This window comes from Pteronotus mesoamericanus, unplaced genomic scaffold (assembly GCF_021234165.1).
Source record: "Pteronotus mesoamericanus isolate MK-2021 breed Mesoamerican mustached bat unplaced genomic scaffold, CSHL_Meso_final scaffold_232, whole genome shotgun sequence".
Classification (NCBI taxonomy): Eukaryota; Metazoa; Chordata; class Mammalia; order Chiroptera; family Mormoopidae; genus Pteronotus; species Pteronotus mesoamericanus.
The window spans coordinates 8403944-8417736 of NW_026555311.1; the positions used below are offsets into that span (position 1 = coordinate 8403944).

General features: G+C 35.9%; 1 protein-coding gene across 1 annotated transcript in view; it reads left to right on the forward strand.

Moving 5' to 3' along the window:
* The window catches only part of TBCK (TBC1 domain containing kinase), a 173375-nt gene that overhangs the window by 140656 nt on the left and 18926 nt on the right, over nt 1–13793 (forward strand). The window contains exon 25 of the mRNA XM_054591648.1: nt 9590–9749. Within this exon, the coding sequence (XP_054447623.1) occupies nt 9590–9749 (160 nt within the window). The remainder of the gene's footprint in view (nt 1–9589; nt 9750–13793) is intronic.

Genomic DNA, 13793 nt, shown 5'->3' on the forward strand with positions numbered 1-13793 from the left:
CGAGCCACCTAATGAAGGAGTGCCTTTGTGTCATCCCCCATGCTGGGCTCAGAGTCGTAACGAGGCAGACACCTGGGTTCACTGTTTCACTGCCTACAGTTGTAGGCAAAATGGAGAGACTCAGTACTGCTCTGTGCCACTTGGTGGATGCAGGGCAGGGGACGGGGGCAGTGGCCAAAGGGAATGAAAGGGAAAGAAAAGAAAGTCACCTATCTTTCATGACCCTCCCAAAGGATCCAACTTGTGAAATTTTTTAAATCCCCTTGTGAAAGCCTACTTTAAAACCAAAGTATTCTTAAAGTTGAGCCATTTATCCTAACAGTATTCCTGACTTTTTTTCCAGTGCCCTCTTATTTTACGATATACCCACTTCTTGTCCACCTCTAAATACCAGATGTTGGTACCTGTGTATCAGTCATAGTGCTCTGAAAGAATCCACCTTAAACTCTTTTCCAAAAGTCATTAGCTGTCATTGGGTCTCTTCTAGTATCAAGAACACAGTGAAGAATGGAGAGCTGTGGTTTCTAAGGTCCCATTTGACTGAGGTATCTAAACTGCCTACCTATGGCCTTCCAAGGCTGGAAAACTCATAAAACTTTCAAAATCTCTTAGGCTTCATTTGATCATCTTATGAGGAAATAAGTAGCATTTCTTTCTTACTCCAGTAATATTAAATTCTGTTCTGAAGGAGTTGAAGGCAGGGAGAAAGTTGTGCATAGTAATGAAGAGATTCATAAATATATTGCTTCAGATTAATGTTAGAATGTGATCTGATTTTTTGGATGACATCATTAATAGCAACCAATAAATATTACTCTCTGTAGTGCTATGGATTTTTTTTAAGGAGAAGATATAAGTACATAGTTCTTATTTACTAGATTGCTTTTAGTGTGAAAAATATGAAACATTAAAATATTTTATCTGAAAAATAAATGAACAATAAAGACAATACGTATTAAGCACCAAATGAGCTCCTACAAACCACATCAGCAAGGAAGTAACCTCTGGTTAAGAGAAGCAAGGTGTGGATAAGGCTCATGTCATTTTAATCTTTGTAGCCCCAGCACCAGAGTGGCACTTAGAAAGTACCCAGAAAATATAGATACAAGGAAAAAGGCAGCATGGCAGATACCGTGCCCCACACTCTCTTACCTGTACCCTCAAAGTTATAACATAAAGAGGCTATTGGCGACATGTAAGCCCTTTTGCATTCTGTAAGTGATCCAGTGACTTCTGAGGCCTTTCTTCCTTTAAACCCAGATGCAAGACAGTATGTACAAAAATTCAGGAGAATCAGAATTTACAGCTAGAAGCGTTCCCTCTAACCTAACATTCATTCATCCAACAAATATGGACTGGCTGTCTTAGTATGTGCTAGCCTATAATTAGGGTACTAGACTTTAAGGGTTTGTTGTGAACAAACGACAAATTCTTTGCAGTCATGGAAATTACATTTTAATTGGAGGGATAAATATATCGATCATATGGTCTTTAATAGCAATAAGTGCTATACATAAAAATAAAGCAGGGCAAAGGATAAAGAATGATAGTTTTATAAAGTACTTAGAGAAAGCCTCTGAGAAACGGTGATATTTCAACAGAACTGAATGATATAAAAAGGCAGGCTATAAATGATATGAGGAGGAACATTCTAGGCAGAGGAGCGCAAGGGCAAAGACCCTGGTGTATGAACAAGTTTGGCTATTTTGGACCAGCAAGGAGACCAGTGAAGAAATAGATGAAGTCAGAGGCAATGGAAGCATAGAGATGATATGGTATGGTCAGAAATCTCTGCAGTGTGATTTTAGAGTTACTAATGTGCCATTAAGTCATCGATACCTATAGTCACTAATTCCTGAAAATCCACAATTAGGGATTTATGCTGTCGGCTTAAGACTTTTTACTGTCCTGTTGTAAATGCTGTTGTATATGGTGCAATATTATGCCTTACTGGAACTGATTTCTAATAATAGCTATGATTAAGCTCTCACTATGTGCCAAGCGTGGTGCTAGCCCTAAGATGTAGACACTGTTAATATCTCTATTTTACTGATGAAGAAACTGAAGTTAGAAAGACAAAGCAACTTGCCCAATGCCAAATAACTGGCAGTTGGTTGACCCCAGGTCATGTTCCTCAGCTTTATGCAAGTAGCTATTTGGATCCTGCATAGGGCTATTAAGCACAAACAAGAATGAAACAAATGAATTAATATAAATTAATGACTGAATGAGACATGCACTGATTGAAAACTATACACATTTCTTCATATCTTACAAACAGCTCTTACTTTCAGTGCCTGAATATATGACACTTAATCCCAAGTGAACAAATCTACCCACAGTTTTCTATATACAGACAGAGTCACAGATTCAAGAGAAACTGAACCATTTTAAATTTTGGAGAACAAAGTTGGAATACTGTGAGGGAGGAAGCACATTAGAAATGTTTTTTCCTACTATAATGACAACTTATACTATTTAGTCCATTCAAAAGCATTTTATTAAATTTTCTCCAAAACTATCACCAAGATGCTTGTATTTTAAAATGTAACAAATTAAAACCTTTTGAAAACCTCCTAATATTTTTAAAGGAATCATTTTTGTAGAATAACTGTTAAGTCTAATCAGGGTAAATTTTTGCAATTAAGCTCTGGGGGTTATGTGACTTTACCTATCTGTTTAAGTAATGAATAGATATTTAATACTTGCATATTTTAAAAATAATTTTATATCTCCCTTGCCAATAAAATGTAGTTCCATACAGTAGAGAGGGGAAAAAAAACCTCTAACACTGAAGGAAAATTCTATTTTGCTTTTGTAGATTTTTCAATAGGAAAACTTTGTCTAACAGCATTCTTATATTTTCATATGGTGAAAATTTTGCTTTTCTAATCTGTGCTTTCAGGAGATTAAAGTCAAAAATTGTTTCATCTCATCTTTTTTTACCCATGTAAAGTAATTGAAATGATTGTTTATGAAGGGGATGAAGGCAATATCACCCCTCAGCAAAATAAGTTACTATCTACAAGTGAACTTAAAGGACAATCTTACTATTTACTCCCTTGACCCTTCCTTTGTATATAGGGAAGGAAAATCACGTTCCTGCAGTCTTCTAAGTTCTTGGTGGGGGCCTCTGTAACCGAGGACAAGTTAGCAAGATCAAAACATACAAATGTATTTAATGTAAGTTTTATGTAACATGGGAACCTTCATAAGTAAATGAAGACCCAAAGAAGTGCTTAAATATGAGCATTTTTATGCAGGTTTTTGAAGAGTCCTGGGAAAATGTGATAGGACAAAGGGGGTATGAGCTACATGTAGTTAAACTAGAGGAAACCTGCAAGGCCTGTGCATTCAGGCTCTCTCAATATCCCCCCATCTTGGTGATAAGAATGTGCCTGTCCTCTGGTATAGGGAAGGCACTTCTCAGTCACAGGTTTTATGACCTGATTTAGGGGAAGATCAGAAAGTCCTTTCCACACATGGCATTTCTCAAATTCCTGCAGTTTAAAATATTCAGTAAGCCAAGATGCTCTGTTTGGGGATAGCATGCCCTGAGCCTCATCGCCTGAAATCCTGTCAGTGTTTCAGACATTTAGCTTTTAATATACATATTCTCAATTAAAATATAAATATTACCCTACAGGAGGTAATATTTTAATCTATTATCAGTTTTTGTGATTGAAAGTAAGGAGACGTGTATCTACAATCTGAGGAAAGTACCACTAACCTCAGTGGGTGCCCGTGGGGAGGCGAGTACAGAGGAGGAAAGCAGACACATGACAGGCTTCACCTACCTGACAATAAAGAATAATCCCAGATTTAGAGTAATGAACCACAGAGATATTCCAGTCTAAATTCTTAATATTAGAGCTGAACAGCTTATATCAAGGAGCCTAAACAGCAAAGCTTTTGTTGAAATCATATTTTATTTTTGTTTTCATAAGAAAAAATATGAAATCTTAATCTAGGTAACATTGTCAGTTATGTTTGTTCTTCAGTACATTACTGGGATTTCAAAACAATATGTAATTGCATATTTTAAACAGACAATAGAAAACATTTTCCATGTAGTGGCATAAATTCCATAAGTAATGTTGATAGTTTCAAAGATAACACACAGGCCAAACTTTTGTTTTCTTGAATAGTTCTAAATATTTTTGAGTTTCAAATCTCTTGGAGTTCATATTAAGAGTGTTGTTAGTCACATAAATGTGTGGTCTAACTGGTGTTATCTGTAAACAGAAATACTTCGAAGGGATGTTACTCTCGTTTGCTTGAAGTCAAGGCTGTTTTTGCAGCTTTATTTGTAAAACTCTGGCCTTTCATTTTATATTGGAAGTTATGGGAAAGGCCATCTCAGGCCTAAATTTTTTGTATTTGTAAAACATGTAAATTCAATTGTATTCATTATTCTACCATGTGTTTCATCCTTAGGAATGCTAGTATTGTTATTTCTGTGTCCTGAAGAATTAGTTTTTGAAAATTTCTTTAGACTATCTAAGGGATACTTGTATGCAAAACAGCACAGATATTAAAGGAGGTCTCATAAGGGTTTGTTTGTTTTTTTTTCATCCCATTTGGCTTTAGGTCCAAACTACCTGAATTAAAATTTCTCCCTCATTGTATTCATTCCCCTATTGGAATGGATCTGGAATGATGTAGGTGTATATGGTAGCCACTGCTGAGGAATGTCTCCTCTGTCTGGATTACTAGTTAGCTGTGAAAGGTTGGTTTACTGCTGAAGAGCTCTGAGACGCAGGTCCTGAGTGCCGTGCAGTCTCATTTAACCAGCCAGTTAAACTTACTTAAGGACCTGTTTTGCCAGGCAATGAAGAAACAGTTAAATCAGAATCCCTGCCCACCAAGAGTTCACAGTCTTGTGGCTAAGACAGACACATTAAATAGATCATTATCATACAATGTGAAACGGTCTATGTCTGAGGCATACCCAGAAGGCCGTGGGAATATAAGGATGGTCACCTAAACCAGGTGGTGCCTGAGATGGGTCTTGAAAGACAAGCAGAAGTTACCTGAGCAATGACAAGAGAGGACATTTCAGACTGAAAACACATACTGCTAGCGTGCACAGAGAGGGTGAGGAGGACACATTTGGTGAGTTACAAGTACACTGAATGTGCATGGCTGGAATATGTGAGCGTGGGAAATGAGGCGAGAGTAGACAGAGGCAGCTTCATGGAGAATGTCACATGAGAAGTTTGGACTTTATTCCAAAGGCTGTAAGAAAATATTAAAGAATTTTGATCAGGTGAACGGCATGCTGAGGTTTGTATTTGAGAAAGATCAGTGCAGCGTGGAGGAAGGATGAACGAGGACATCTGTGCAGGCAGGACTCGAAGGATGGCGTCACCCAGAGACAGGATGTACAGAAACATCCCTGCATATTCACAGCGCAGAGAGTGAGGACTGTAGATATGCCCTAAAATAAACCAATTTTACTGGACCCTTTGGGTCAGTACCTATGCTGGATAAAATCCAGAGAAATAATTTTTGTTGCTGTTTCTTTCCCTTTTCTTTTACTGTGTGTTGATCGGTAGCAGTGCCACTAGCTAGGAAGGCCAGGAGGCATTTAACATATTTGCCACTGACACAAGTTGTTCTGGGTTCCACACAATTCTGAAAATTATTTACTCAGCAAATATGTAAGATGTATTCTAAGCACTGTATTCAGCATTGTAAGAGTTTCATAGATGAGATATAAACAGATCCTGTAAGTGGTTTTAAGTCTTAATGGAAGTCATGTACATTAGTGTGTTTTATACAAGGTTAAGATGCCATGAGAGGTATATAGATACTGTGGGAAGAGAAACTTTCATAGAGGAAACATGTAAAGGATGAATAATATTTAAACACTCAAAAATATGGGGAAAAGGTATTAAGCAGAGAAAACTATAGGAGCTAGGTAGAAGATAATACTGGAAACAGTATGCGATTCAATTTAGTTGGAACTCAAGCAGTTAGGTCCATGAGAACTGAACTGAGATATTTGGGCATTGTCTTATATGTAGGCCACCGTGGAAGGTGGTCCAACAAGGATGTGATCATCAGAACTTTGTTTTTAAATTTTTAATCCAGTAGAATGGATTTCCAAGGGACACGATGTGAACTGGAGAAAACAGAAACTGATGCAAGAGTCTAAACTCAAGGTAATGAATATCTGAAACAGGCAAGTGGTGATGGGAATAGAGAGACAGGAGGATGGGATTTATTAGTGCAGGAGAATGTGAGATGTTGATGCTGATGAGATGTCAGAACTGAAGGGTTAGACTGATTTGGTAGATGATGATGCCATTCAGAGAACGCAGGAATGGATTTAGCAAGGAAAAATGATGCTATCTAAAGATATAATTTTTACATCAATTAATGCTATTTAGTTACTTGGTATAAAAAGAGACCATAGGTTTAACCCCTGTTTCCTTGTGGCTATTGATATTCTAAATGTTTAGCCTTTATTTTGGGCTGGCTCTATTTTACTAATTATAATTCATAAACATAGCAAACAAGTTAACATAAAGGTGCAATACCTTCATGAGTGGTCTAGTGAAATCGTGTTATGCTTTGTATATGGAGGTATACTGTCATTAAGTGTGGTACAAAATAAAAATGCTGTGTTCTTTTAGGATGTAGAAAAACATGAGATTGCTTCTGAGTTAAATTTTGAGCCATGAAATATTTTAAAGGAATTTTCAAATCTTTTTGTAAAGTAAAAATATTTTCTAGAATATGAACATTTACCTCTGTAATTTACATATACAATATACCTGTGTTATTCTTAGAACTGCAATTTATTCTGTCTGCTTGATTCAAGTATGGTACATGCACTGGCAGTATTGTTATGAAGCCTGACAGGAACACTGGAGAGTCTTCATATTTCAGAAACCTAGAAAACAATGCACTTAACTGTTAATACTGTTCTTGTAATCCAACTTTTGTCCCAAAAAATTTAAAGTACTTTTTCTGATCTATCTGTACGTTGGCCTAGCAGATTTTGTTTAATGTGAAAATTTATCTTTATTATAAGCACATACTTGAATGCTTTTGGTAATATCTGCCAAATGGAATGTTGAGCTGAGTGGTATGTTTTGGGGGTGGGAAACAGTTTACTGCAATAGGGTAAGGTCACCAGGTACCAGAGAAAAATGCTTACTGGCATAGATCTCGAACTGCTCTCAGGGTATTCAAACACCTGACGAGATAACTGCTATAATAACTAGGTGCCTTTCTGCTTTTATAGCTACTTTTATTCCATAGTAACCAAATTTCTAAAATGTAGCTGAACAAATTGTTTACAGAAGACACTCAAGTGTTACTTTAGCTTATAAAGCTTAATATAGTCTGAGCATTGTATTTTCGCTTTATTTCTGATTAAGGAGAGGACCTGATTGGCTCAGCCTACATCAGACACCCATTTGCCCTCTCCCTCCCCACTCTGCTGTCAGTCAGGATTGTGGCAGGGTCATCTGATGCGAGCGTGAGGGCAGAGACTCACCCTTTCGTCAGGTCAGCAGTTGAGGCCCTTTCAGCAAGAAAGCAGAGGGGTGGGAGGCAGGCAACCCAAACATGTCTGTTATAGTATTTGACCAAGATAGGTTTATATTTCTTTTGCTACTGTAAAAACACTAAAAAAAAAAAAAAATGTTCACAGTTGATAAAGGCTGTTTGATAGACAGAAATTCTCTGGCAACTGATTGAGATGGGCAGATGTATATACATTTGCTGAAAATACTTGACTTATTAGGTTGGTTCTTTGTGGTATCAAAAATTTTCATTTTAAGGTGTGTTCTTACTGAAATTAAAATACTGTCAGAGTAATTATACGCTGAGAACAAAGTCATTACTGGTCATGAAAACTGCAGTTGAGAATACTGAAGAATTGTAAATGTTTGCGAAACTAGTGCTGCTGAAATCCAAGGATAATCTGCCCATGATCATAAATTGTGTCCATTGTAGAAGACTCTAACTAAACAATATACACTGAATTGCTAATGTTTATTCTCTCTCTTCATTTTCAGAACTTTTTATAGTCTTTTATTAATGCCAAATGCTTTTCTTTAAAGAAAAAATAAGGAAGAAGCAGCTGACTGGAAAATTTTAAGAGTAAAGTACATGGTCAATATGTACCGTTATTCTTGAGAATAGGAGCCTCATATTTCTCCTGTCTCTATTCCATCCCTTTACCTAATTAACTTTTATTGATTCTTCCAATTTTAACTTGGCTATCACTTACTTTGTTGGTGAAAACCTCCTCTGTCCTCCCCAAATGAACATATCCTATCAAAGCATCATATATATCTCCTTTAGAACAGTTTTTACAGTTATTTTGTTTATTTGAACAGTTATTTTATTTGAATAGTTACTTGATGAAAAATAAAATTTAAGAATGTCTTTCTCTGTAGACTATTATGAGTAAACATCTTTTTAACTGTACTTTTTTAAATTGTACTTTCTAATTACTTAGGAGAGTATATGTGTGTATGTGTATTTAAGATTTTAAGATATTTCTAAATATCTTAAGCTAATGTGTGCTTTTCATTCCAAAATTAAAAGTTATACCATAAGGACCCTTCTAAAGTACAAATATAATAAACACCACTCCCTTTAGAGACTGTAAATTTAAAAAGAGTAGAAATGTCAGGTAAGTACACTTGAGAAATAAACCAACAACAGTAGTGTTTTCAACTAGTGCTGATGACCTTTAACAATTTGAAATAGTCTCATTTAATAACCTCCTGGCCAAAGTAGATAGGCTTTTGAAGTATCAAATTATATCTGAGAATATCTGCTTGGCTATATTACTTGCAGAGCTTTAAAGTAATCATAATAGTAATAATGAACTTAAAGTCATGATTATTATCCAGCCCGTGTGATTGCCGTTGATTTGCTGCCTCCTCACCACGTTCACAATGTTTCATTTAATCAGGAAGTGCTTTACATCTTGGCCAGTCATCTTCCTTTCTATATTTCCAGTACAATTTCACATTTAACTTTTTCCTTACAGGGGCCTTATTTCATTTAGATAAAATAATCACAAGAGCATGGAAGATGTTCAGAACTGTCAGAAGTTCAGAAGTAAGACCAATGAATAACCAAAATAGTAATTCGTAAAAGTTTATTGTGCATACACCAAAAAGACAATTTGCAAACCAAGAGCTCTCAAACCAGAACATCAGATAAGGCTCAGAGACATAGCGTTATAAAGCAGCTTATACAGTGTGGAGGCAGTGTAATACTGTTTATTGGTCACAGTATTAGAAGTTTCTTAAATGAAAGAGAATTGGTTAGTGATTACCTCATATCAATTTTGGGGAACAATTTAAGTTTCACTTATGTTTTTCAGAGGCATAAGCAAGAAGTGACCCAGGTCAAGGTAGCCTCATTTGTCTTGGAAAATAAGCTAAATTAAGCTTTACTTGTATGACTAAACCGGTTTTGTGTGCTGAGGGGATTTTCAAGTCTGGTCTCTGTTTGTGTTTGACTTTAACGGTATTATCTTCTGGGAATCAATTACCTCTCTCTCACACTCAAGTCTGCACACAAATAAATGTTTTCCTTAAGCTTTCTTTCTCAGTTTTATTCGGGGTCACATTTCAGGAAGCATCAATATTCCATTCAACACTGCGTTCACTGCAGAAGGCGAGCTTACCCAGGGCCCTTACACCGCTCTGCTCCAGAGCTTCAAAGGGAAGGTCGTTGTCATTGTGGGGAATTTGGCAAAGCACACAGCAGAGGTAAGTGTACGCATAAGTGTCATATGTGCATAATGAGTTATTTACCTGCCTACTATGACAGATTATCTAAAAGTTTATTTCTTCAGGAGTTGGTCGCATATCAAATGACCTTTCAAGATCTACCTATATTCTTACATGGAAGAGTTTGTCTGCATTTTCGGAGTAAAAGGATTCAAGTTTCTTCCTCAGTGTGCAGCATGAGGTTCAATAGGAAGCTTAGAAAGATCCAAATGATAGCCTAATAGTCTAAGGTGTTCTTTAAAAAAACTGCTTTCTGAAATTGCAAAGAAGTACCTTCAGTTCTTTTCATTGGAGAAAAACATAGGTGCTTGATTAGAGATTCTGAAAGCTCAAGATGGAATTTGTTGGATTTTGGGGTTTTATTTACTATATGACCAAACCTTTTCGATGACAGAGAATTCAGTAAGAATATCAAACTTTCAGATAGGAGGAGTACCTGAAACAATAAAATAACTTCACTCTCCCCTGGCTATGTTCTAAGCAAATTAAAATAAAACAAAGGATGTGAAGGTCAAAAATATCCCCTTTATTTTTTAATTACATGTATCGGAGTGACATTGATTACTCCAATGTGTACAGTTTCTATAATACATGTGTACAATTCTACAATATGTCATCTGTATGTTATATTGTGGTAGTAAAGGGTAAAGTGGGTGAAATATATGATAACAGAAGGAGGTTTGAATTTGGGTGGTAATCCCAAAAAAACTTTATTTTTTATAAAAGACAAGCTGGAGAATATAGTTTAGTATGAGAGCCAAACAGGCTTCTCACAAAGGCCCCAGAATCAGAGAGCATATCTACATATAGGCCACATTGGATCAGGACAGGCCTTTTTTCTAAAGGGAGAAGAATCTGCCCCTGGAAAAGGAGCAGAGGTAGTTTATTCCCGGCAGGCAGCTTATTTCCCAAGAGAAAGAAGGACAGGACTGAGCCTTCCCAGATTTACCAATCACATCACCCCACTTCCTAGGGCAGAGGAAACAGAAGGACAAAAAGAAAGGTTAATAATATACTTAGAGAAATTTCCTCCTCAAAGAATTTAGCAGTGGAGGTACAATATTCCCTTCTAACATGTACATTGCTTTATATCTGTATGGAGAGAATAATCCATAAATGTGATCACTGGAAATGTAGTTCGATGAAAACTTTAATACTTTTGGTCATAGACCATTTTTGTCTCACACATACAGGGCTAATGGTAACATTGGCTTTTGACAGGAAGTGGACATCATCCTTGATGATGAAGATTGATTGACTCTTAGTTATAACTCACAAATACCTCACCCTTCTTTTATGTAACTCTAGTGTCTGACAGGGAATGATCTAAATACACTTATTTCAGAGAAAGTGAGTATAGCTAATGACTAATGTGCAGTTTTAAGTAAATGAGAACATCATAGAACTAAAGCCATGGTATCAAAATCATTTTGATGTAATTTGTTAAATAATAAGTAATTTTATTTTTCTGTACTATTGTTTGCATACATATGAATTTTATGTACTATTTTACATGTGATGATAATATACAAATTCTTGAGTTTGGAAGTAACATCAACAAAATGGTAGAGTGGTCAGCTCTGATACCCCATTCCTCTACAGAAACATTAAAAACAAGAAGAAACACTGCTGTGTTGAACAAAAGCTGCAAAAACAGGCATCCTTGTCTTCTTCCTGACCTTAGGGGAAAAGCTTTCAGTTTTGCACTGTTGAATATTGTTAGTTGGATTTTTTTCATTATATCTTTTGTCATGTTGAGTAAAAGTTTTGTTTGTTTGTTTTTAATCTTCTTGGTTTATTGAATGTTTTGATTAGGGAGTGATGTTGAATTTCATCAAATGCCTTTTTTCTGCATCAGTTGAGATAATTATGAGTTTTTGTTCTTTCAATGAATGTGGTATATTATATTGATTGAATTTCATATATTTAACTACCCTTGCATTCCTAGCATAAATTCCTTTTAGTCATGGTCTATAATCCTTTAATATGGTCCTAAATTCAGATTGCTCGTGTGCTGTTGAGGATTTTTGCATCAGCATTCCTCAGGAGTATTTGTCCATAATTTTCTTGTGTCTCTGGCTTTGGTATAAGAATAATGCTAGCCTCATAGCATGGGTTAGGAAGTGTTTCCTCCTCTTCAGTTTGTTGGAAGAGTTTGAAAAGGATTAGTATTAATTCTAGTGAGAGCAATTAGGCATGAAAAAACAAAAGGTATCAAAATTGGAACATGTGTTAATTTTCCAGGACTGCAGTAAAAGGTAACACAAACTGGGTGACTTAACACAATAGAAATTTATTCTCTCGTTGTTATGCAGGTTGTGAGTCTGGAGTCAAGGTGTCAGTAGGTCCCTGCTCCTTCTGTGACTGTGGGTAGAATCTTTCCTGGGCTGTTCCCAGCTTCTGGTGGTAGCCAACAATCCTTATCAGCCACAGAGTGGGAGAAAATATTTGTACATTATATATCTAATAAGCATTTAGTGTCAATGCAAAATCAACACACAAAGATCAGTTATATATCTATTTACTCACAACAGAAAGACAACAAATTTTAAAATGGCAAATCTTTAGACATTTTAGAGATTTCTCTGAAGGTACACAAATGACCAAAAAGCACATGAACAGATACCTTCTTTAGTCACTAGGTATCACTATATACCTTCATTAGTGCAAATCAAAACCATAATGTCACACCTAGCGGTGACAAGGATATGGAGAAATGAGACCTCCCCCTACCCTGTGCATGGCTGAGGGGAATGTAAAATAATGCAACTTCTGTAGAAAATAGCTTAACAGTTTGGCAATTCCTTCAAAATGCAAGTATAGAATTATCATACGCCATCAATTTCATGCCTAGGTAAATACCCAAAAGAATTAAAAACGAGACCTCAGATACTTGTCTACCATCGTTCATACCAGAATTATTTTCAATAGTCAAAGGGTAGAAACAACCCAAGTCTCTATCAACAGATGAATGAATAAACAAAATGTAGTATATACATACAGTACACAAAGTGGGTAAAAAGTAGGTTTACAGTTGTTAGTATGTGAAACAGTTTATTCTTGTATTATTATTTATCAATTATTACATTATTTTCCATATGAAAAACTGTAAACCTACTTTTGTTCCACACTGTATTATTCAGCCTTAAAAAAGAATGAAGTTCTGATATATGCTACAACCTGGATGAACTTTGAAAATATTATGCTAAATTGAAATAAGCCAAACACAAAGGGCCAATATTCTATGACCACACTTAGACAAAATATTTGGAATAGGCAAATTCATGGGGATAGAAAATAAGTGCCTGCTACTGGGGGCTAGAGGAGGGTGGAATGTGAGGTTTTGCTTAATGGGTACAGAGTTTCCTAATGGAATGGTAAGTTTTTTTAAATAATTAGTGGTGATGGTTGTACAACATCGTGAATGTACTTAATGCCACTGACTCATATACCTAAACATTTTTAAGTGGAAAATCTCATGTTACATATATACTGTACCTCAATTTTTTAAAAAAGTTCTAGGATTTGATATGTTCAGGCTAGCCCACTCTCTCCAGTTCATCTAAGGCTTATAATTTTTGGTCAAATAGTAGAAAATCTTCCATAAGAGCTGTTCTGATCATGATAAGGTCTCAACTCTTTCCTCTATTGGTATTTTTTTTAAAAAAATGCAAAAACAAACAGAAAAACAGTGATTTCCAAACAAGTAGCAGCTTTTCTTCTAAGTTAAAATCAGTGCCCTGCAGCTGGCAACTGGCAGACTCCTATTTTGAAAAGACTGAGAAAGCCACAGCCGAATGTGTGGGAGGAAGCAGAGGCGCCAGTGCAAGTCAGTACCGTACAAATTATCTTTGAAAATGTTTATGATTTTTATGTCGGACTCATATTTGGACTGGGGAATTTTTTGTTTGCAAACAGTAGGCACTGATTGTAATTTTTTCTTGTTTTACATTTTCTTTGAAGACCTGATCAAAGAGCTAGACTGAAAATCCAATATATGAAAATATTAAATAAAATAAAGTA